This window comes from Phasianus colchicus, chromosome 7 (genome assembly GCF_987193195.1).
Source record: "Phasianus colchicus chromosome 7, bPhaCol1.hap1.1, whole genome shotgun sequence".
Lineage (NCBI taxonomy): Eukaryota > Metazoa > Chordata > Aves > Galliformes > Phasianidae > Phasianus > Phasianus colchicus.
This window is the reverse complement of record NC_143442.1, coordinates 1998024-2017718: the sequence shown is the minus strand read 5'-3', so window position 1 is coordinate 2017718 and position 19695 is coordinate 1998024. Positions and strand designations below refer to the sequence as shown.

Below are 19695 nucleotides of genomic sequence, written 5' to 3'. Positions count from 1 at the left end.
CAATGCCATTCCTCCCACAGAGCCAGCTGCAGAGAGGAAGAAAGAGGAGGGGAGGATGACATTGTTGGCCCTGGGAGTGTTCCAGAACCACAAAGATGTGGCACTGAGGAACACAGGCAGTGGGCATGGGAAGAGCGGTTGGGTTTGGTGATGTTACAGGCTTTTTCCAACCTTAATGATTCCATGATTCCATCATTCTATGCAGCTTGCTATTGTCCCCCCCATCCCTGGAGATGTTCAAGGCCAGGTTGGATGGGGCCATGAGCAGCCTGGTCTGGTATTAAATGGGGGTTGGAGCTTCATGCTCCTTGAGGTCCCTTCTGTGATTCTGTATGATCCTGCGTTTAACAGAAAAACACTTTAACCCAATTCACTCCCCTAACCCTGCGTGCTATGCTAATTCCTCCTGCAGTCAGAGGAGGAAGAAGTGGCATGAACTGCATCAGCTCAGACCCATGATAGAGTGGGAACAGGCCATGGAGAAAAAGCTGAGAGTCTGCATGTGAATCTCCCTCTGCTCTCTTTGTGGGTCTCTTTGGGCATACAATGCTGAGCTGTACCATATTTATTTTGAGGCTGGGAGATGCCTTTTAAATGCCTAATTTTTTTTAACTATTGTAAATAATGTACAGTTATACAAATAAATGTTTTAATCATACAGGTGTTGTGTCAGATAAGCTTACTATCAGAAAACTGCTGCCTGCTGCCCTGTGCCCCTACTTCCTTCCCACAGGGGGGTTGGAGCAGCTGCCCTGCCACTGCTGGGCCTCCATTTGTGACCCCAGATCCTCTTTTCTTTCAACTTCTCTCCAAGAGCTGTGAGTGTTCCACGACTCTGCTCTCAGCTCATGTAGCCCCAGTGCATTCTGCTGATTCTCATGCAGTTATTTGCACTCCTGCAGCCAACACTTAGTAGGATGCAAACAGCTTCAGGCACAAGGACTGAATATGGTATTGTGGAACTCATAGCTCAAAGCTTAAAAAAAGTTATTTAAAAAAAAAAAAAAGCCCAGTAGCTCTTACTCAGCTGAATAAACACAATTTAAAGCAGTGCTTTCAGTGGCAGCACATGGGCTCACCCTTCCTGCATCCCCCTCCTTATAGACCCTTCTGAATATTCATTTTTACAGTTTTGTTTTCAATAGTCCAGGGGTTCAGCCATCCTCCTATGACAGCAAACGCTGCTTGCTGTTCTCACCTATCTACCCGTGAACAAAAACATGTTTTCCTCACCCTGTGTTCAGTTTGACACAACAGCTTTCTGGCCCATGCTGGATGGAACTTGGAACCCATACAGGCAGGATGTGCTCATCCATACAAGCATCCTGCTGGCACTGGCTACAGGCCTGTGCTTTCTTGCCCAAATACAGCCTTGGTGGGCTACAACATGCCCAGTGCCATGGAAGACTGCCCAGTGCTGCCAACACACGCTACCCTGCTGCCATTCCCCTCCCAGACCCCCTTTTCCACCTCCACTCACAAGCAGCACAGGCACACACAAACCAGTTTGAGCTATTAGTAGCAATTTAAAAAGTTGATAACTCATAAGACCTGAAAGGGAAGATCATGGGAACAGCAATGCTGAAAGCAACATTGGTTCAGAATCAGTGTGGTTTTTTTTCTTCCCCTTTTTATTTTTATTTTTTTTTTAAGAACCAACTCTCTGAATCAACTCCATGCACACTTTGCAGGGTTACACTTATTTCCAGCTCCCATCAGAATGGGCTTCCAACCAATTACCATTTCTTCTTACTCATATACTCTTTACAACTCGAACATCATTAGGTCACTTGACAGGCTCTTGTACCACTTATTGCCATTTCAGGGTGTGATTCCCCTTGACAGTAATCCCTACATCCACACAACTCCTCCTTAGTCAACCACCATCAGCCACTGATTTCCCTGACTGATCCAAGAACTTCACTCATTCGGGCATTGACTTTTTAACAATTTTGTTTCCAAACAAATCTAACAATTTACCAGCCCCTGCTTCACCTCTGTGGGATGCCTGCATGTCACTTTCAGACCTGAACCCAAGGCTTGACGGCACTCAGAATGGTTTCCATGGCTTCGATGGGTTGTAAACCTCAACTGCTGGAGGCCCTCCTCAACAATCTGCCTGCTTGACAAAGCAGTGACACAGACAAGCTGACTATGAGGTCTGCCATTACTCCTTCAAATAAACACTTACCAGTGATGCTATGTTTTCCTGTTCTTCTTCTAGAGGCTGATCTCTGGGTCTCTGCCATAAAACCACAGAGCCATTAAGGCTGGAGAAGACCTCCAGGATCCTCAAGCCCGTGCCACATCCCTCAGTGCCACATCCCTCAGTGCCACATCCCTCAGTGCCACATCCCTCAGTGCCACATCCCTCAGTGCCACATCCCTCAGTGCCACATCCCTCAGTGCCACATCCCTCAGTGCCACATCCCTCAGGTTCTGGAACACCCCTAGGAATGATGACCTCACCACTTCCCAGGCAGCCTGTGCACTATTGTTGACACAAAGCCAGGATGCTGTTGGTCCTCTTGGCCACCTGGGCATTCTGCTGGCTCACAGTCAGCAGTTGTGAACCTACACTCTCAGATCCCTTTTTCAGTTTGTGCAACTTTCTAGCCACTCAGCCCCAACCATTGTACATCCTGAGTTGAAAGAGATCCATAAAGATCACAGAGTCCAAACTTTGGCTCCACCATTCTGTTTCAATAGCTGAATTTTATTCATTTCTGGGTCCTAGCAGCATGCTTACAGCTGAGGACATCCTCTTGAATCCTCTGCATGCAGCTGGACCTGACTGACCCCTGCAGCCTCCCCCAGGTCCAACCCAGGCCAGGTTTGCTCTTTGAATGGTCATGTTGCACCTGATCTTAAAATAAAAAATGCAGCTTAACATGGATATCCTCATTATAGAGCAATGCTGCATTGATCACAGCCTGAAGAGCTTTACTGAAACAATCCCACATTAATTAGAAAGCACAGCTCCCCAGAATCCCCAGCCCCAGAAGTTCGTGTTTCCAAAAGCTCTCCCAGCCTGGCTGGCACAGCACTTCTCTTGGAGGAGATTACTTTCCAGCTGAAGCATAACACCCAGCTGCATGAAATTTCAGTCTCATAATCCTGTTAGCTCTCCCTCACCAGAGCCTGCACTGATCAGAGCTTTGTGTTTGTGCAGCTCCTGAAATAGCAGCCTGAACCTTGCTAGAACACACTCAGAGCAAAATGGCATTGCTAAGGGGAAATGCTGCTATTTCAGAGGCCCTGCAGCAGCCTGTGGCAGACAAAAGCAGCTTGCAACTCTTAATTACTGGGGGCTTAGTATGGGTGTCAGGTGTGCATAGGGGCAGGGGACTCCCCACAGGCCAATAGGCCCCACTGTGGATGGGTGAGCACATAAACCATAGGCTGAGGGAAGACATACTGCCAATGCAGCATGCTAGCTCCATCAGCTTCACTGGGGAAATACTTCTGAAAATCCTTCTTTCTCAATAATTACCACATGCAAGCACCAATTTTCAGCATCTGACTTCATGCATGCATGCAGAACCTCATGCTGTGCTATGGTGTGGCTTGCACACCCCCACCCCTCCATCTGCAAATGTCCCTTACAGCACCTGTCATGCATGTAAGCAGATAGCTCTTCAAAGAGCAGAGCATGCACATGGGGAGGACAGAGCTGACCACAGGTAACTGCTGAATATGCACAGGCAGTAGTGAAAAGTCATGGCTCAAACAGCACTTAAATGTGTAGGCAGAACAGCTAGCTACATAGCTAGGGATTTTTTTTAATAACTTCTTTAGCATTAAGCAATAAGCTGAACATACAGAAAGAATTTAATGAGATGAATCATCCCAAAAATGCATGAAATCTCATTAGACCACAATGTGGGAATGATGGTATCTGCAGCACACAGAACTGCTGCTCCTGGCACATAGGCTGCACCAGCTGCCCACCCCATCACCACACTCTGCCCTCACACACTGAAGAAAACATACATAACTCCTGGAAGTAAACACAGCAGTCTTGAAAATAAATTCCAACTTACCAGTCCCGCTCCAAGGTTTAAATTCTACTGAAATTAGAAAATAACTTGGTTCAAGACATTCCAGCTTCAGGTCTCCCAAGCAGACACAACTCTAGTGGTCCTGGGCTCCCCTGCAATGAACTTCTATGGCAATTTTAATTATTTTCAGAGCTAAGCACACCTTAGAGAGCACAAGTTACCATAGTTAGGGGTGCACCAACTAACCAACCACCTCAGCAGAGCCAGGAGGAGTGCAGCAGCTTGGAAGAGCTCTGTGCTCTGGGACAAACTGGGTTGGGCTGGGCAAGTGAGCACAGCTGCAGCATGTTGAACCTATTACCCACCTGTGTTCCCTGTGTACCAGTGGGTAAAGGAGATGTTTTTTTCTACTTATTACTGCAACATAAAAACTTTTGAGATGTTTGGGATGTGATCAAGAGCAAACTATTCTATGGCAGCTACCTGGTGAAGGCACATGCAGAGCATACACACACCAAGGTTAGAACTTGTGTGAGAAAACCCACATGTGCCAAAAGCAAACTGTGTCTCTGAAAGATATCTTAGTGGGAGATGTAAGCAGTGCTGCACGCATCCCCCAGTGAGGATTTGCTCCTGACAAAGCACTGTCAGATGCTGTTGCTCCCTTAGAAACAAAGGGAACTATAATAGGACAGGATTCTATGAAAAAGCCAACACATCACCATTCCTGCAGCTGATACAACTTGCTGTTGTCACTGAGCAGCTGCTGCAAGCCTCAGGCACAGGGATGTGTGTGCATATGGGCATGTAGCTCCTGGGCACCTTCCAGCAACACAGAAAAGCTCCTCTGTGCAAGTGACAGCCTGCACGAAAACTGAGACACAAAGCACATGTGCATGGCAGTGTGCAGCCTTCCTTGGTGCATTCAAGTATGGCTCCTCACACCTTTACTTGGTGGAAATCAGCACTGCCTGCTTCAATAAAATGATGCAGAACAGTCAGCCTCCTGCTCCCTATGGCTAGCAACACAACACCCAGGTGGTATCAGTGCAGCAATTAGAGCTCAGGTGCTGCAGATGTCTCTGATTGATGGGGGAAGGTCTTTGGGCAGCAGTTTCAGTAACAGGATCAGAACTTCAGTAGTTCATCACTAACTGCAAAAAGTAGTTGGCCCAGCTTAAGTTATGCTTTGAGAAGAAAGGTGACCAATTAAAATAAACTGCTGGAATGTCACATTATATCACACTATATATGTGTTTTTTTTTTTTTTTTACCTTTAATTAATTTTCTGGAATTAATCTATAATTAATCGCTGGAAAATACTGAACAATCTTAACACTCCTTCCTGACAAATCAGTTGCACAGGTAATACATTTTCTCAAACAAGCTCATGTGCACTCACAGCAACCCATCCATATGCAGGACACAGCCCATGAGGTAAATGTTAACCACTGTGCTAGAAACATCGCAGTGAAAAAGAAATAAGTTAAAGCATACGTAGTAAAGACAGCTATTCATACAGAACATAAGTAGTTATGGTTTATGACTTTGCATTAAAAAAATCTGAAAAAAAATTCCAAAAACACATGAAAATTGTGTGGAAACATCCGTCTTTCTAACAAAATAGGGTATCTAAAAATCAGCATATATATTTCCTCTTGATCAAGTGAAGTACTTCAGTCCTCAGTTATCCTCTCCCCAGTTACATATCTCCTCCATGAGCCAACCTTTAACATCCCTGCTGCAATGCTAACAAGCCATCTCCAAATGCAAGAGCTGTTATCAGTGCCTACCAAGCACAAGCTTGGGAGCAAGAGCAGGAATTCATTTAATACACATGATCACCTTTTAAGTGTGAACACTATGGTTTAATCAACTACCTAATTTCTCAACTAGTTTCAAAAATAAATATGCTGAATATCTGAATTACATTGTATTAGAAAATTATCTCCTTAACTGAATCCATCAGACATTTCAGAAGCTTCAGTTGGGACATGTACCTTGAAAACCAATTCCATGCTTTTTAATCAACCATCAGCCTTCATGTTTCCTTCAGTCCAGCAGGCAAATCTCACAGAGAGCTGCCCTACTGCTGCCTGAGGGGAGAGCTGACTCAAAGAGCATGGTGAGTGGTCTCTGAAGGCTTAGATTACACAAATCCCTTAAAGTATAAAAATTCTATCACTACTCCATACTTCACTCCAGTTGTTTGAACAAGTGTCAACACACACACCAGAGATCTGCCATGTTTATGCATTCCCCCCCCCGCTACCTACAACATTTCTGCAATTAGTTTAGCCTGACTGGGCAGAGCCTTTTAGAGCCAAGCAAGCTCACAGACCAAGTTTTACATCTGTTACTGTGACAAAGCAGCTTATATCTTGCAGCCTTACCCTTCTGGATCAGCTACCTGGAACTGTCTAATGTTACAGCCATGCTTCCCTACATGTTTATGAACCAGAGAATCTCTTGTTGAGTGACACTGCAATTAGCAAGAAAGGGCAACAAGCCTGCAGTCGAGCTGGCAAGTCAAAGAAAAGGGGCCTTCTCCCCCAAGAGATACCTTTGACCTTCTGGATTACTTTGAGGACTTCAATTCCAGCCAGGTGGCTGCTGGTGGAAAGAGAATAGGGTTCTTTACTTCACAGAGGTGTAGAACTTCACCAGGGTAACAGCTCACATAAGATTCTGCTATTTAAGACAAAATACTCCATGTTATTTCTCAACTTTAGTATGAATTCTTTGAAGAGACGTTTAGCACCGTTTTCATATCTTAAGGCAACTAAGTGGCAAGTACTTTACCTATAACATTTTGTTTTAGCTTTCTGACCAGGACAAACAATCTTTAGCCTTGCATATTTTAGGCACGTTCACTGTGTATTAATGCCTGCAAATAACCACAGTCACAGCACTGCTCTTGTGATGCTCAGCATCGCTTCGAATAACTTGAGTTCACTGACAGGATAACTCATTCACTCTTCACTAGAAGTGCCAAACTTTAAGGAACTCTCTCCAAACTGATAAGAACTTCCCACAGAACATTAATCCCTGCTAAGAACAGACATAACATTGCATGAAATCTTTTTCATTTATTTACCATAGAAAGGATCTCAATTTGTGACACTGAGAAGTGTTTCATTTGTTGCTTTTTTTATTATGAGAAGTACAGCTCATCACACTGTATTCCAAAACCTTTATTTCACAGTAACAAATTAATATACAATAAATCCCTTCTGATGAAAGGGAAACAGAACTGAATAGTTCTAGCCTCTTTTGAGAGTTTTAGTAGGCTTTTATGTACAAGAAAATGTTAGTTAGAAAAATACCACAAAATATCTCCCCTCAACTTCTAGCATGAAATACTATCAGTGATGTCAAGGCAGAATTCCCACTGTTTTCAGTGAGGTTTTTTTTTTTTTTGCCTTGGGTTAAAGCCATTTGAAAAGCTACTGTTAAAAAAAGCAACCAAAAAACCCCACATTGTCCAGCATGAAACTTTACAGGGTATGAACTCAGAAATTGGTGTCTCAAGTTTAATTTGGACAGCTGCCTGAAAATACACCTCAATTAAAAAAATAGAAAGGCAGATACAACAAAGTCACTGGAAGAAAACAAAAAGACAGCACCAAGAGCCTTCAACATAGTTAAACTATGTGAAGCATTTCACAGAAGTTTTCTAGTATTTATCCAGCTAAGTTCTCTACAGTGGTGCTATACTGTGCACCGAGACAATAACCCTCCATCATCAAGTGAGGTAACATGTACTCTGCAAAAGAATTATGCTACAGTTGGTTTTATACAAAGATACTCTTCAACTCCTTCAGTATTTTTTTTTAAATCCTTTAAACAACAAGGGCAAAAAATAAACCAGACTTTGGATATTACAGTTTTCTTAGCCAGCAGACAGGAGATGAAGAGCTCATGTTCTAGAAATACGGCAGATTCCACGACACAGCAGTAAGCAAATCCTGCCTCAACAGCCATACACTTCAGTCTTGGAATGCATATAGGCTGGAGCCAACAATAGTGATAATGGCAACACAAACTCTGACTGGCTGGCTTAGCCAGGGTGAGAATTGAGAAGGCAGTTGTCACTACTTCAGCAGAGAGCACCTTCCTAAACTGCACCTCTACGATCAGGCAGTCATTAACAAGGACAGATACAGGCACTTGGTAAGGGTCTGGTTCTAAGCCTACTAAAGCCAGCAGAAACTTTGGTGGCAAACTGGCTTAGAACCTGAATAAGCAATAGAAACAGTACACAAACCTAGAGCATGTGTTAAGTCTAATTATTAATAATGGAAAAAAAAGATTATTAAAATCCCAAGCTATTTGAAAGGAAGCTAAACCTCTGAACACATCATCTTGGCAGCCATTATCCAGACAAAAGTTCCATTTAATTTTGACTGAGTCAAGACTGAAAGATTCCCTATTGTTGCATAAACAGCTACAGCTGTGGAATATTACCAAACAGTCCTAAAAAGTGAATGTAGCAACATTAATTACCTAGCTTCTGTAGAGAGGCAGCTGACAGCTTGGAAATTTCAGATGTCTTGAATTTTCCTCACTGTTCTCTTCAGTAACTTCAATTGATTTGGAAGTTTTTATGTCACCTGAAGAGACCGACTTATTTACTGAAACCTTCCTGCTGAAATGTTTTCTGTAATTGATTGTAATTACAGCAATTGATCATAATTGCCCTTTGCTGAGGCATTTTGAAATTCCAGAGATAAATCTCAGTTGCACTCAAGAAGTAAAGAAAAAACAATGAGGGTATCCAAGCACTGCTCTGTTATCTTTTTCTTTAGCCCACATCAATGTATTTGATGACCTTAAAAAATTCCAAAAGCAAGTTTAAATTACATTTACATATATAAAATAGTTAAATATATTTAGCTAACACTGAGAAAATAAAATCACAAGCAGCATGAAGGCGAAAACATGAAGAGATGACTGATTCTAGAGTTAAGACTTTGCTGATGTCACTACTACATCCAGAGACTCAGTAAGTAGTACAACTTGCAGTTAAAGATTCCTGAAAGCTTAACTTATTCTTTTTAGAGCACTGCATGAGCAATTAATTAGCCCAGTATTCACTGCTGCAGTCTTCATTAAGTTTTATATTATGGGAGAATGGTACTATTACTTGCTCCTCCCCCCCACTAACTTACTAGAGTAAGTGGTCAAAATCCCTAGAAGATTCAGTTGCACCAGGATTTTTAACGCAAAGAACACAGATTTGCCAGACACCAAAAGACAGAACAGCTGATAATAGTAAGAGGCTATGCAGAGCTGTGTATTCAGTCAACTGAGTTTGAACTCAAAGACAAGGGAACTCACAGCTTCAATTCATGTGGCACATACAACTATGTGTTAAAATAGTGTCAAATAATGTTCCAAATCACATGTGATGAGCATAGTCATGAGACTAAAATAAATAGCAGATAGTTTATTATCTAAAATTATTTCAAGTGTGGTACTTTCTGACAATGCTTACAAAGAATCACCAAGTCAAAGAATGCCAAAGTCACGTGGATCTCTGAAGCCCTGTCGACTGTTAGTTTCCACTTAGTTTTCTCATGATAGGGCTGTCAGGTTCAGCATTAGTGAAAATACTTCCTACAACAACATGAGTACCCCAGATGTTATGACGAATGACTTTGCAGCAGCCAAGATCATCAACAGAGAATCCAAAGTGGCGGTAGCGTTCATCTGTTTCAAACAGAGTGTTGTTTGTGTAAGGTCCAAAAAACTAGGTGGAAAAGAAGAGAATTTTTCATATTACTACTTTGAACATTTTGTACCACGAGGGTTAACAGATCAGTAACAACAGAGTTGAGTTTTATTAAGAGTCAAAATTACCCCTTTCTAAAAACAAAAGGAAAAGACAACAAAAGAACTAAATCCAGAAATACCATCTGCATCTGTTGTAAGAAATTGTACATGCAGTTTTGTTTGAGATATCTACAGACAGAGCACCCCTGCTTGTATTGGTAACCTATACTTAAGGGTTTATTATACCTTTAATGCAGACAGAGGGCTGAGGGCATATCAGCATGTCTGAATGTCTAATAAGTCAGACACACAAAACACCTTAAGTGTTTTCAAAAAGTTCTGCTGCTTCTTCAGACATTAAGAAACCTCCTATAAAACAGCAAAATTAAGACGTACCTTTTCAGTGAGCCACTATTAAGACTCTTAACAGTAAGATCTGTGTCAATTTGAAAAGGGTACTACGGTTGCCTTATCTCAGAAGAGGAAGTTTGACAAAAGCCCACTGCTGATTGACAGATGACAGGTAAGGATGGTACTACTGAACTGGAACCCATAGACAATATCCTTCTTTTATTAATCTATAGATCATATTTATAAAAGGAATTATCCTATGGTAACAGCTTTGTGGCAATATGAAAAAGGTGGATTTAACCCACACAGAAGAATTCAAAGTACCACTGTTAGTTCAGTCAGTAGGGTTCCACACAGCACATAACTTACTGCCAGTCCTGAGGAAGGATCAATGAAGTCAGCCCAATAGCCTTCAGAACAGATTGCATAGCAGATTTCCTTGGCACCATTAATGAACTTAAAAGAAAAATAAAAAAGGAAGGAAGAAGATCAGAACTGTTTTATATCCAGGCAGATAGGTAGATACACATAGATCAGAACACACAAAATATTCTGAAAATGAATTCTTGTTCTCTGCTAGTAAATGAGAAATTTGGTACATTTTCAACAAAAATATTAAGAATATTAAGGCAATTAAAATTAATGGCATATATTAAATTAGTCCAATCATACACGGTTTTAAGTGTTTCTTGTGCCAGTCAATAATGTATTAACAGCTTGTGTGTGGAATAATGTAATTACTCTGATTATTCATGCAGATTGCAGTCATACCTGGTACCCTCTCAAAGAAGTCAAGTATTACTTCAACAGAATAACAAATCTCATCTGGACTCCACATAGCCCAAACATAGCATGATATATTTATATAGAAATACAGTTTTGCTATTAGATCTGCTCTTAGCTAGCAGGAAATTACCAACATAGTGCTGGTAGTACAAACGTACAACTGCAAATGATCTTTGCAGAATGTTTTAGTTCAGCATCATGACAGCAAACAGTTTAAGTACTTGATTTTTTTCTTTTTACACCAGTCTACACCAATTCTCTTGTTGTACTTGATTCTTGGTCAGGATAAACACAGCTTTCACTATTAGACAATCAAAGTTGGTTTATTTACAACAGAGGATACCAGCAGATGTTTATGAAAATACCATTTTACATTAAGTAACATACCAAGAAGCTCCCTATTCTCTAATGCCTCACCACAAACCTCCCTTTGGAAAAATCTCTTAGGGAAGTCACTACATTTTTATAGCAAACAAGCACCTAATTTAAAGCTGATATTATAACACAAGGCACAACAAAATTACATCAGTTATAGATTACACAGCACATTTTTGCACAGATAAAAGAACAAGAACACAAGACCTCAACTATGTGCTCTCAGTCACCTAGATCAGCAGTTTCCAATCCATGTCAGGAGGGTCAACAGGAATTCACAGAATAACTTCTCAAGAAGTCTGCAAAGTGAATGAGAACCCTCCCCCCAAAGCCTCAAGGTGCATGATGACTCTAGAACTGTCCATGCACTGAGAAAAGCACAACCAGGTACAAGAATACAAACAGCTAAATGCACTGATCTGCAGAAAAGCAGAAACAGAATTCATGTAGCTCCCTTGAAACACACAGAAATTTCCCTAATCTCATAAAAAGACATACCTCTAACTTCAGATTAAATCAACACTTTGTTTACTCTCATTTTGTTGCCTGACAAGTTTGAGGTACAAAGATTATTATTTTTACTCAGCCTCATCCTCTTAGGGGTCCAAAATAAGGAAGTTTATCCTTTATAGTAACCAGATCTACATCTTGATGGCTCTGAAGATTAGCCATAAACATAAGCAAACCATCTGAAGACAGCATTTAAGACATTACATTTCTGATACAACACTAGATCAAAAGATGTAGCATAACAAACCCACTGCAAGCTCTTAGAGTAGCGTTAGTAACCACTTGAGATTTACCACTGTAAATGCTAGACCTGGCTGTAAATAATCCTCATTACTACAGCACAAGTCTCTCACATTAAATTAGTATCTTTAATGTAACTTCTAACCATTTATGAAGCAAACAAACAGACATTTTCCTGTGACCTTGCTGTTAGTAACCTTTAGGCCAGGAGGTTACAGTTAACATCCCAGCACTCCTACTATGACTATATTAGACTTGACAGGGAGGTGCACAAGGAAGAAAGATGCCAATTAACATATAATTAGACCAGATTACAATGCCAAAGATCAACAGACCATACATAATTCAAAGAGAACACCACACTAAAATGAAGGGAATTTTAATTTGTGTGTAATTTTTATGTTGATACTCCAGACTGCTTGTTTCTTTTAGTGGTAACCCAAACACTGCTTTTTACAGACCACACCTTCAATTTATGAGGCTGTAAAGGGCATTAAAACCTGAATCTGACCCTCAGCACATAAATGAAAATCTTACCAGATTCTTTTTTTTAATAGTTTTTTAAAAATTACAAGTAATACATGAAAATGTTGCATTTTAAGATGCCAAGAAAATGAAATGCCAGCAGTGGCAAACAGTGACACCTGCTGGAGCAGGTACAAAACAATCTTTAGAATGAGAAACAAAGCTATTTTCAGAGAGACATCTAGTGGCAAGAGAGCATCGAGACAGCATTCACGAGGCTGGTTAGCGTTTCATGCACTAAAAGATGTATCTGTTACCAGAATGAGGAAATTAAGCAACCACCTCTATAAGTGAGGATGCACGAAGTCCATGCTTGAATTTTAATTACACCACCGAAAAAAAAAAAAAGAAGCAGAAAAATCCTACAAAACACAGTGTACTGAAGTGGGAGTAAGGTGAGAAAATGCTGCCCCTTAACTGCAAGACAACAGATGTTTAATGTACTGCTTTACCATTTTACAACATACACAGTTGACTCCACCTACCTGTAACGAATTTAATAGTTTTATGAGAAATTTCAAGTGGAATAATAAAATAATGGAGTTAAAAAACCACTGTCTCCATTTTATCAGACAGCAGACAGGATTAGCTCAAATGTGCAATATGGTATATTCCTACCTGAGCTAGAAATAAACCAGAATATACATATAATACACAGAAGATTAATTTACAAAGGTAAAATGATACCTATGTCAACTACTTACATTTTCTAACAGCATTTCTCTCTCATCTTCCACTTCTTGACTCCATACAGTCATATCATTTTTAGTCTTCTGGGTAACAGTCAGTACTGTTAAATGGTTGGCATTCACTTCTGGAAACATTGATTCGAAGTCTAAAAGTAAAACCAGTATTTTATGGCTTGCTCTTAAAGATTTTTCAGTTTTAGATAAATTACCAAACCTAATTCAAATTATTAGCAAATCAGTGTTAACAGTAATTTTCAAAGCTCTGAAATGAACAAACTCCAGTTCTCTGCATGAGGTGGATAGATCCTTATTTCCTGGTTAAAGCCAGAAATTTCACACACATTTATTTTTTACTTTAAACCTTTCAGTAGAAATGTCCCAGATCTGCTTCTGACTGCTCCTAGGACACAGCAACACTCACAGGAAGGGCCCAAACCATCACAATCCTCCTTCTACATCATTTATTAGAGCAGAGCACTAAGTTCCGTATGAAACTCAAAGCACCATCAACAGCAAAATTTCAGCATTCATCTTACATGCCCTTTTCTTTTGTGAAATACCAAACTTTGGATTTCCTTATTCTGTGAAACATTCTGCAAGGTCAGTTTCACCAAAGCCCTTACTTGCATATTCTTACTTTTAAAGAAGTTTGTGGTTTGTTTTGAAATCATCCAAAAAAGTTAACCTTTCTTATACCTTTCCGTAGCAGTTCAGGACAAGCTTGTACTGCACACTCCACTTTTGCATTTTCAAAATACGTTTCAGCATTATTTACTTGCTGTTTCTGTGGAACATCAGAACCCTGAGGGGGAAAAAAAATAATTAACTTTTCTACTCTTTAATATACAACAGGAATAACATCACATAATAGCACACCAGACTGTATTTTTGTGCCTGTATGCCTACTGATAAACCCAAAAAGTCTCACAGAAAGATGATTTGCTATCACTTAGAACTTATTTTTACATATTAAAGTTAGAAACAAGTATACACGTAGCCTATTATCTGAACAGAAATCCTGCATTTTATTCTAACAGCAGTATCCAAAACCTTAACCAAGAGGGAAGCTTTTGAAAAATACCCATCTGAAGCAATGGCCTGCAAGCATTTGATACAAAAGCAATTGACAGATTTCAGACATATGCACATTACCTGAGCCAGAGTAAAACACAGAAGATACACAACAGTTCAACAGCTTTGAACTTCCACTAATTTCAGCCATAGCTAAAATTGCAGACTGCAAAACAGAACTGTGGTATCTTGAAATACCAAACTGTTTTCCAATAACACTAATTTTATTTTCTGTAGTTTCTAAGAAAACCTTATTCTTGTGGGTACATTAAACATCCAGCACTGTAAGCCAGATACACAGAACCTAAGCTTCTAACATCCTTAAGAAAGTACTTAAAACAGCTGCTACTTTGGGATAGTAACTATTATGTAACATAGCTGCAGATTTAGTAGCTGTAACTTTGCCTTACTATTCAAGAAATTTCAGCAACTTGAGACTTTAATGTTGAATAGCATATCAAGTCCCACCTAACACCAGTTTGTAACTGCAAGTTCACCCTAGAGTTTCCCTAACCACACAGTATAGCTGAATTTATTCTATAAATCAACAGTGGTCTGCATGTTTGTTTTCTATTTTTTCTGGCTACCAACAACAGATATTAGATGCACTTCAATACATATCTTTCCACGTGTATTTTGCATTATGATTGTAAAGTCATTGGGACAGATCAGCTGGTACTTCAAGCCTGACAAATCATGCAGTTGTGCTGCTAAACCATTTCTTTTTTTCCTAATCAATGGCTGCTTCCCTTACTGAGAATGGTAATGTAATGGCTGATTTTGATTTCTTGTTTTCTGCTCCCATTCTAGCCAGCTAAAGACAACTCATAGTACACACACTTACCACCTACACTATAATTAAGGGGCTACAGCCATTTTCCAAAGAGCTATACTATATTATCATATTAATGGGCTGCTAGATTCATTTATATTAGTTTTATGCAAACAAAACTCCTCTGACTGTTCAAGCACAGGAACTTGAGCTTCAGCAGCACCAAGCTTTTCTCCAGCTTGCTGTAGCAAGCCATGGGAAGATTCTGTATTCAGTCCAGATCTGGGTCTTCTAGAGAAGTAGTTCAGCATTTCCACTAGCTAAGCACTGCTCATGGATTCCTGAGCAACACTGGTATTAAACAAGCTGATTCTTGTTAACTGCCTTCTGAAAAACAGTTGTGAAACCTTTCCAGTTTCTCCATTCCATCAGGTCAGCAGCAGGTGCACCGATGACTTTATTATACAAGTAATCTTTCTAGAATGCAGACGTGCCATCAGTGCATCTGGTTTGTGCTAAGTAAACCAAAGGCTAGTGGTTTTTTTTTTTTGTTGGTCTTTCAACTGAAGTTATGATTCATACACACTGAAAACAGACTTTTGGGAACTCACCAGAAGCTTACGTTTTCTCAACACTTTGAAATAAGTTACATTTAAAAAGAAAACACTACACAGCATTTTTACAACAGAGATTTACTAGCTGACTTCTGAAGTCTGAACACGTCAAGAACTCAGAGATTGGAAAGTTGAGTCAGCAGCTAGTAGCAATCAACATTTCTTGAAACAGTCTGACCACGCAAGTCAAACTAGCAATTAACAGCCTGCCTGTCATTAACATGGCATCCAACCGGCTGCAAGTTTTGCCAATGCCAAAACATACTCTCACATTGAGACTTGAGGTTGAGCTGCTACGTTGGTCTGCTTCTCATGTCTGAATACCACAGGAGTCAGAACTAAACAGGCAGGTTTGAGTAAACTGTCTAAACTATGCAAGGCCAAATCCATTAAATGAAATACTTAAGAAAGAAACTACCACTCTTATTTGATAAAAGGTGGTGAGACTTTGCAAGCAGTACATTTTGATACTGAAGTTTTCACACAACCACAGAAGTCACCAGGTTCTACACAGGCTTCCTTACCTCACCTGAAGTTCATCTTTTAAAGCCACCTGGAACATCAGGAATATCTTTTTACAGAAGGAAGACACAATGATTATGTTTCTCTTGGACAAGAAATATCAGCTTTGCACAGAAGCTTGTTATCACAGAATCTGTTCTTACCTGAAATTCATTTATGTATTGTGCCATTACAAATTCATGCCTTTCATTTGACGAAGGCTCTGCTAATATATCAGGCAGACTTTTTGAGGCTTGGCTCTTCCTCTGAGCAGCAGTACCATTTAGATGACAGTCAAAACCAATATTACCAGGCAACTGGAATCTCTGGTCCTGAGGACCAAATGGCCCCATTACTTCATCGGGCCATACGGTTCTTGGACCTGTAAAAGTCAAGGCTTTGCTTTAGTCATTGTGTTATTTAAAAAGGAATCAATAAAAAGAAAAGCTCAAATATCTTTATTCGATCACAATCACAAAACCAAGGCAACCAGAACACAGGTAAGTGTCCTGCCATAATAAAAACACACTTCAGAATTCCTAGCTTTATATGGAGTGTACAGTTCTGATAGCACATCAATTCAAAGAAAATGAATTTGCTTGTTCTTACATAAATCAGGAGGTGTAGCAGCAACATGAGGCTCGTCTGAGCCAGAGGAACCTGCTGTAGAAAAAGCCTTGGGATTTACAACTCTTTTGACTAAGGAATAAAACCCTGGTAGGTAGGTGACCAATCTTGCTCTGTTACAGAGCACCTGAGAAGACAAAAACAAAAGCAAGTATTATATACTGCTAACAAAATTACTAGTTCATGTACAGTTCTGTATATCATAAAACTTCACTCCATAATTAAAACTGTAAGTTAACAGCAATTATTTTTGTAACACAGAAATTTAAAAATACTTTTTTAAAAAAATTATTTTTCTAGTAATAGTTTTCTAAGCAAAGGAAAAGCCTTGAAAGCACTTAGTGAAAGACCTTCTTACTTGAGGGGAAAGAAGTTTAAGTAGCACCACTCAAATGCTATAACCTCAATTAAGTTATAGACACAGAAAAATATTGCATCCAGCCTCATTCCCATGATCACCACAATTCAATCATGATCAGAAATACTGTTAATTAAGTGAGTGCCGATATCCAAGAAGACCTCTGCCCTGAAAACTAGCACAAACATCAGCTGGCCCATACTCACACTTCTTAAAAGACTTGAGGGGACACCAGATAACAACACTACAGATATGTCTTGTGTCTTTCATCTAGAAGCACACATATGTGCATACACACACTTCTCTGGCAGCAAAGCACACATATCAACAGCTCCAAAGGATGCAAGGAGACATGCATACCAAAACAGGTGGGTATGGTAATTTCTACTTCAGTATTTTGCACTTGAAATCCATAAATATTTAACATGTGCAAAACTGAAGCTTGTGCAATCCATGTTAGATTTGCAAACTCAGCACATTCACATATTTATAAACAAGCATTATTGCAAACAGATTAGTTCAGCACCCCGGGCAAGCTGCCAACAAGCCATAAAGCCTTTATGAATTCTGCTGTCTTGGGATACACCAGCAAATCTGCTTCACACCATGGCCTTATGCCTTCAACATAACTATTAACTGCTATCAGAAGCTGATTCAGTCAGGTGGTAAACAGAAAATGATGCAACACTGTCTCCCTCTACATGCAAATAGCCTCAAAGGAGCTCTGAAGAGCCATTAGTGCTTCCAGGTGAGGAGCAGCTCTGCAACCCAATGACAGGAACAGGTTGCCCAAGGAGGCTGTGGATGCCCCATCCCTGCAGGCATTCAAGGCCAGGCTGGATGTGGCTCTGGGCAGCCTGGGCTGCTGGTTGGCGACCTGCACACAGCAGGGGGTTGGAATTGGATGAGCATTGTGCTCTTTTTCAACCCAGGCCATTCTGTGATTCTATGATTCACTCCATGACTCTTAAGCAGTGCAAGCAGCAACTGTTACTTGTGTTTGTTTTTTTAAATAAAAAACACACAAGTGCCAGGATAGAACTGTCAAGTCTAACCCATTTTTTTTTTAATACTTGAAAAGAAAAAAAAAAAAACACGGATGACTCTCCTGATGCGCATCTGCAACAAAAGTAAAACACTTTTGTTAACGCTGCCTCACTCCACAGGGAGATGCTGGCATTACACACATGCAGCGTGATGGAAAGCTGGAAGGGACCCAGACGGACACAGCACTGTGACACAGCCGTGTGGATTCTGCTCAGCTCTGCAAATATTTACACGCCTGACGTTGCACCACTGGAAAAAACACCCCGAGATCAAGGTTTCACAGCGGCCTGCGTGGCAGAACGAGGCCAGCAACGCCTGCTGCCCCTCAGCCTCAGCGCCCCGTTCAACTCGAGCTCTGCGCTCGAGTTCAAAACCAGAATCGGGTGCACCTCACTCCAACTGAACCACAGCAGTTCGGAAACTCGGCTGGAAGGAGAAGGACGATCCCGATCCTTCAGTACGACTGAGGCCCGCAACCAGAGCCGCAGCCCCGCACCGGCCCTGGCTTACTCACGTTGGCCATGGCAGACGCTCAGCAGCCCCTCGCCCAGCGCTCCGACTCCCCCTGCAAGACAAGCGAACGCAGCGTCCTCTGAGGCCCCGCACCGACCGACCGGCCGGCCGGCCGGCACCGGGCCGCTCCCCCCTCAGTGCCGCCCCCCCGCTCCCCCCTCACACGGCCGCGGCGCAGCGGGAGCAGGCAGGAACCCCGCACAGCGCTTCCTACAAAATGGCGGCGTCCGCTCCCGCCCCGCCCTCACCCTCTCGCCGCCAGACCTGAGCAGCCGCTCGCTGAGCGGTGTGAGTGGGTATTTGCAGCGGGGATAGGGCGGCGGGGCGAGCGGGCCGGCAATCGATTGGTCGGGGCTGGGCTCCCCTAGGAGAGGGCATGGTACGTAGGGGTATGCGGGGGTACGCAATGCCGCGTCGGTGCGGTAGGGGGCAGCAGCGCGGCGCGGGGAGCTGAGCGGCTGATGCTGAGCAAAAATGGGCATTTCTGCTGGGAAAAGTGGGGGCAGAGGGGTGGCCTCTGCAAAGATCCGTTGTATGAAATAGGAATAAAGCCCTTCTAAAGCGAGCCAAAGGGGTTCTGTTGTTTGTTTTTCCCTCCTCGTTGCGTGCTTTCAGCACTGGAACAGGTTGCCCAAGGAGGCTGTGGATGCCCCATCCCTGCAGGCATTCAAGGCCAGGCTGGATGTGGCTCTGGGCAGCCTGGGCTGCTGGTTGGCGACCTGCACACAGCAGGGGATTCAAACTAGATGATCATCGTGGTCCTTTAGAGCCCAGGCCATTCTATGAGTCTGTGTGCATCCCCCCCTGCCTTTATCTCCAAGTTCAGCCCGTTTGCTTCGCCCAGTATCTTACCTTCCCATAAATCTCCCCTGGAAAGGAGGAGAGCTTTTACCCAGGCTCGGTATTTTGTTTTCAGGTGCCTTTTTCATCCTTTTTCCAG

The 19695-nt window shown here is 41.6% G+C and overlaps 1 protein-coding gene across 1 annotated transcript; it reads right to left on the bottom strand.

The window, feature by feature from the left end:
* Positions 1-9435: 9435 nt before the first annotated feature.
* On the bottom strand, positions 9436-18991 carry MMADHC (metabolism of cobalamin associated D). Its single transcript, XM_031590790.2, has 8 exons — positions 18919-18991; positions 18757-18807; positions 16820-16964; positions 16375-16592; positions 13949-14054; positions 13268-13398; positions 10497-10583; positions 9436-9753 (listed from the first exon to the last, which is right to left on the bottom strand). Exons 2-8 carry the CDS (start codon positions 18763-18765, stop codon positions 9559-9561), a joined length of 891 nt encoding a protein of 296 aa, XP_031446650.1. The 5' UTR covers positions 18766-18807; positions 18919-18991; the 3' UTR covers positions 9436-9558.
* Positions 18992-19695: the final 704 nt, after the last annotated feature.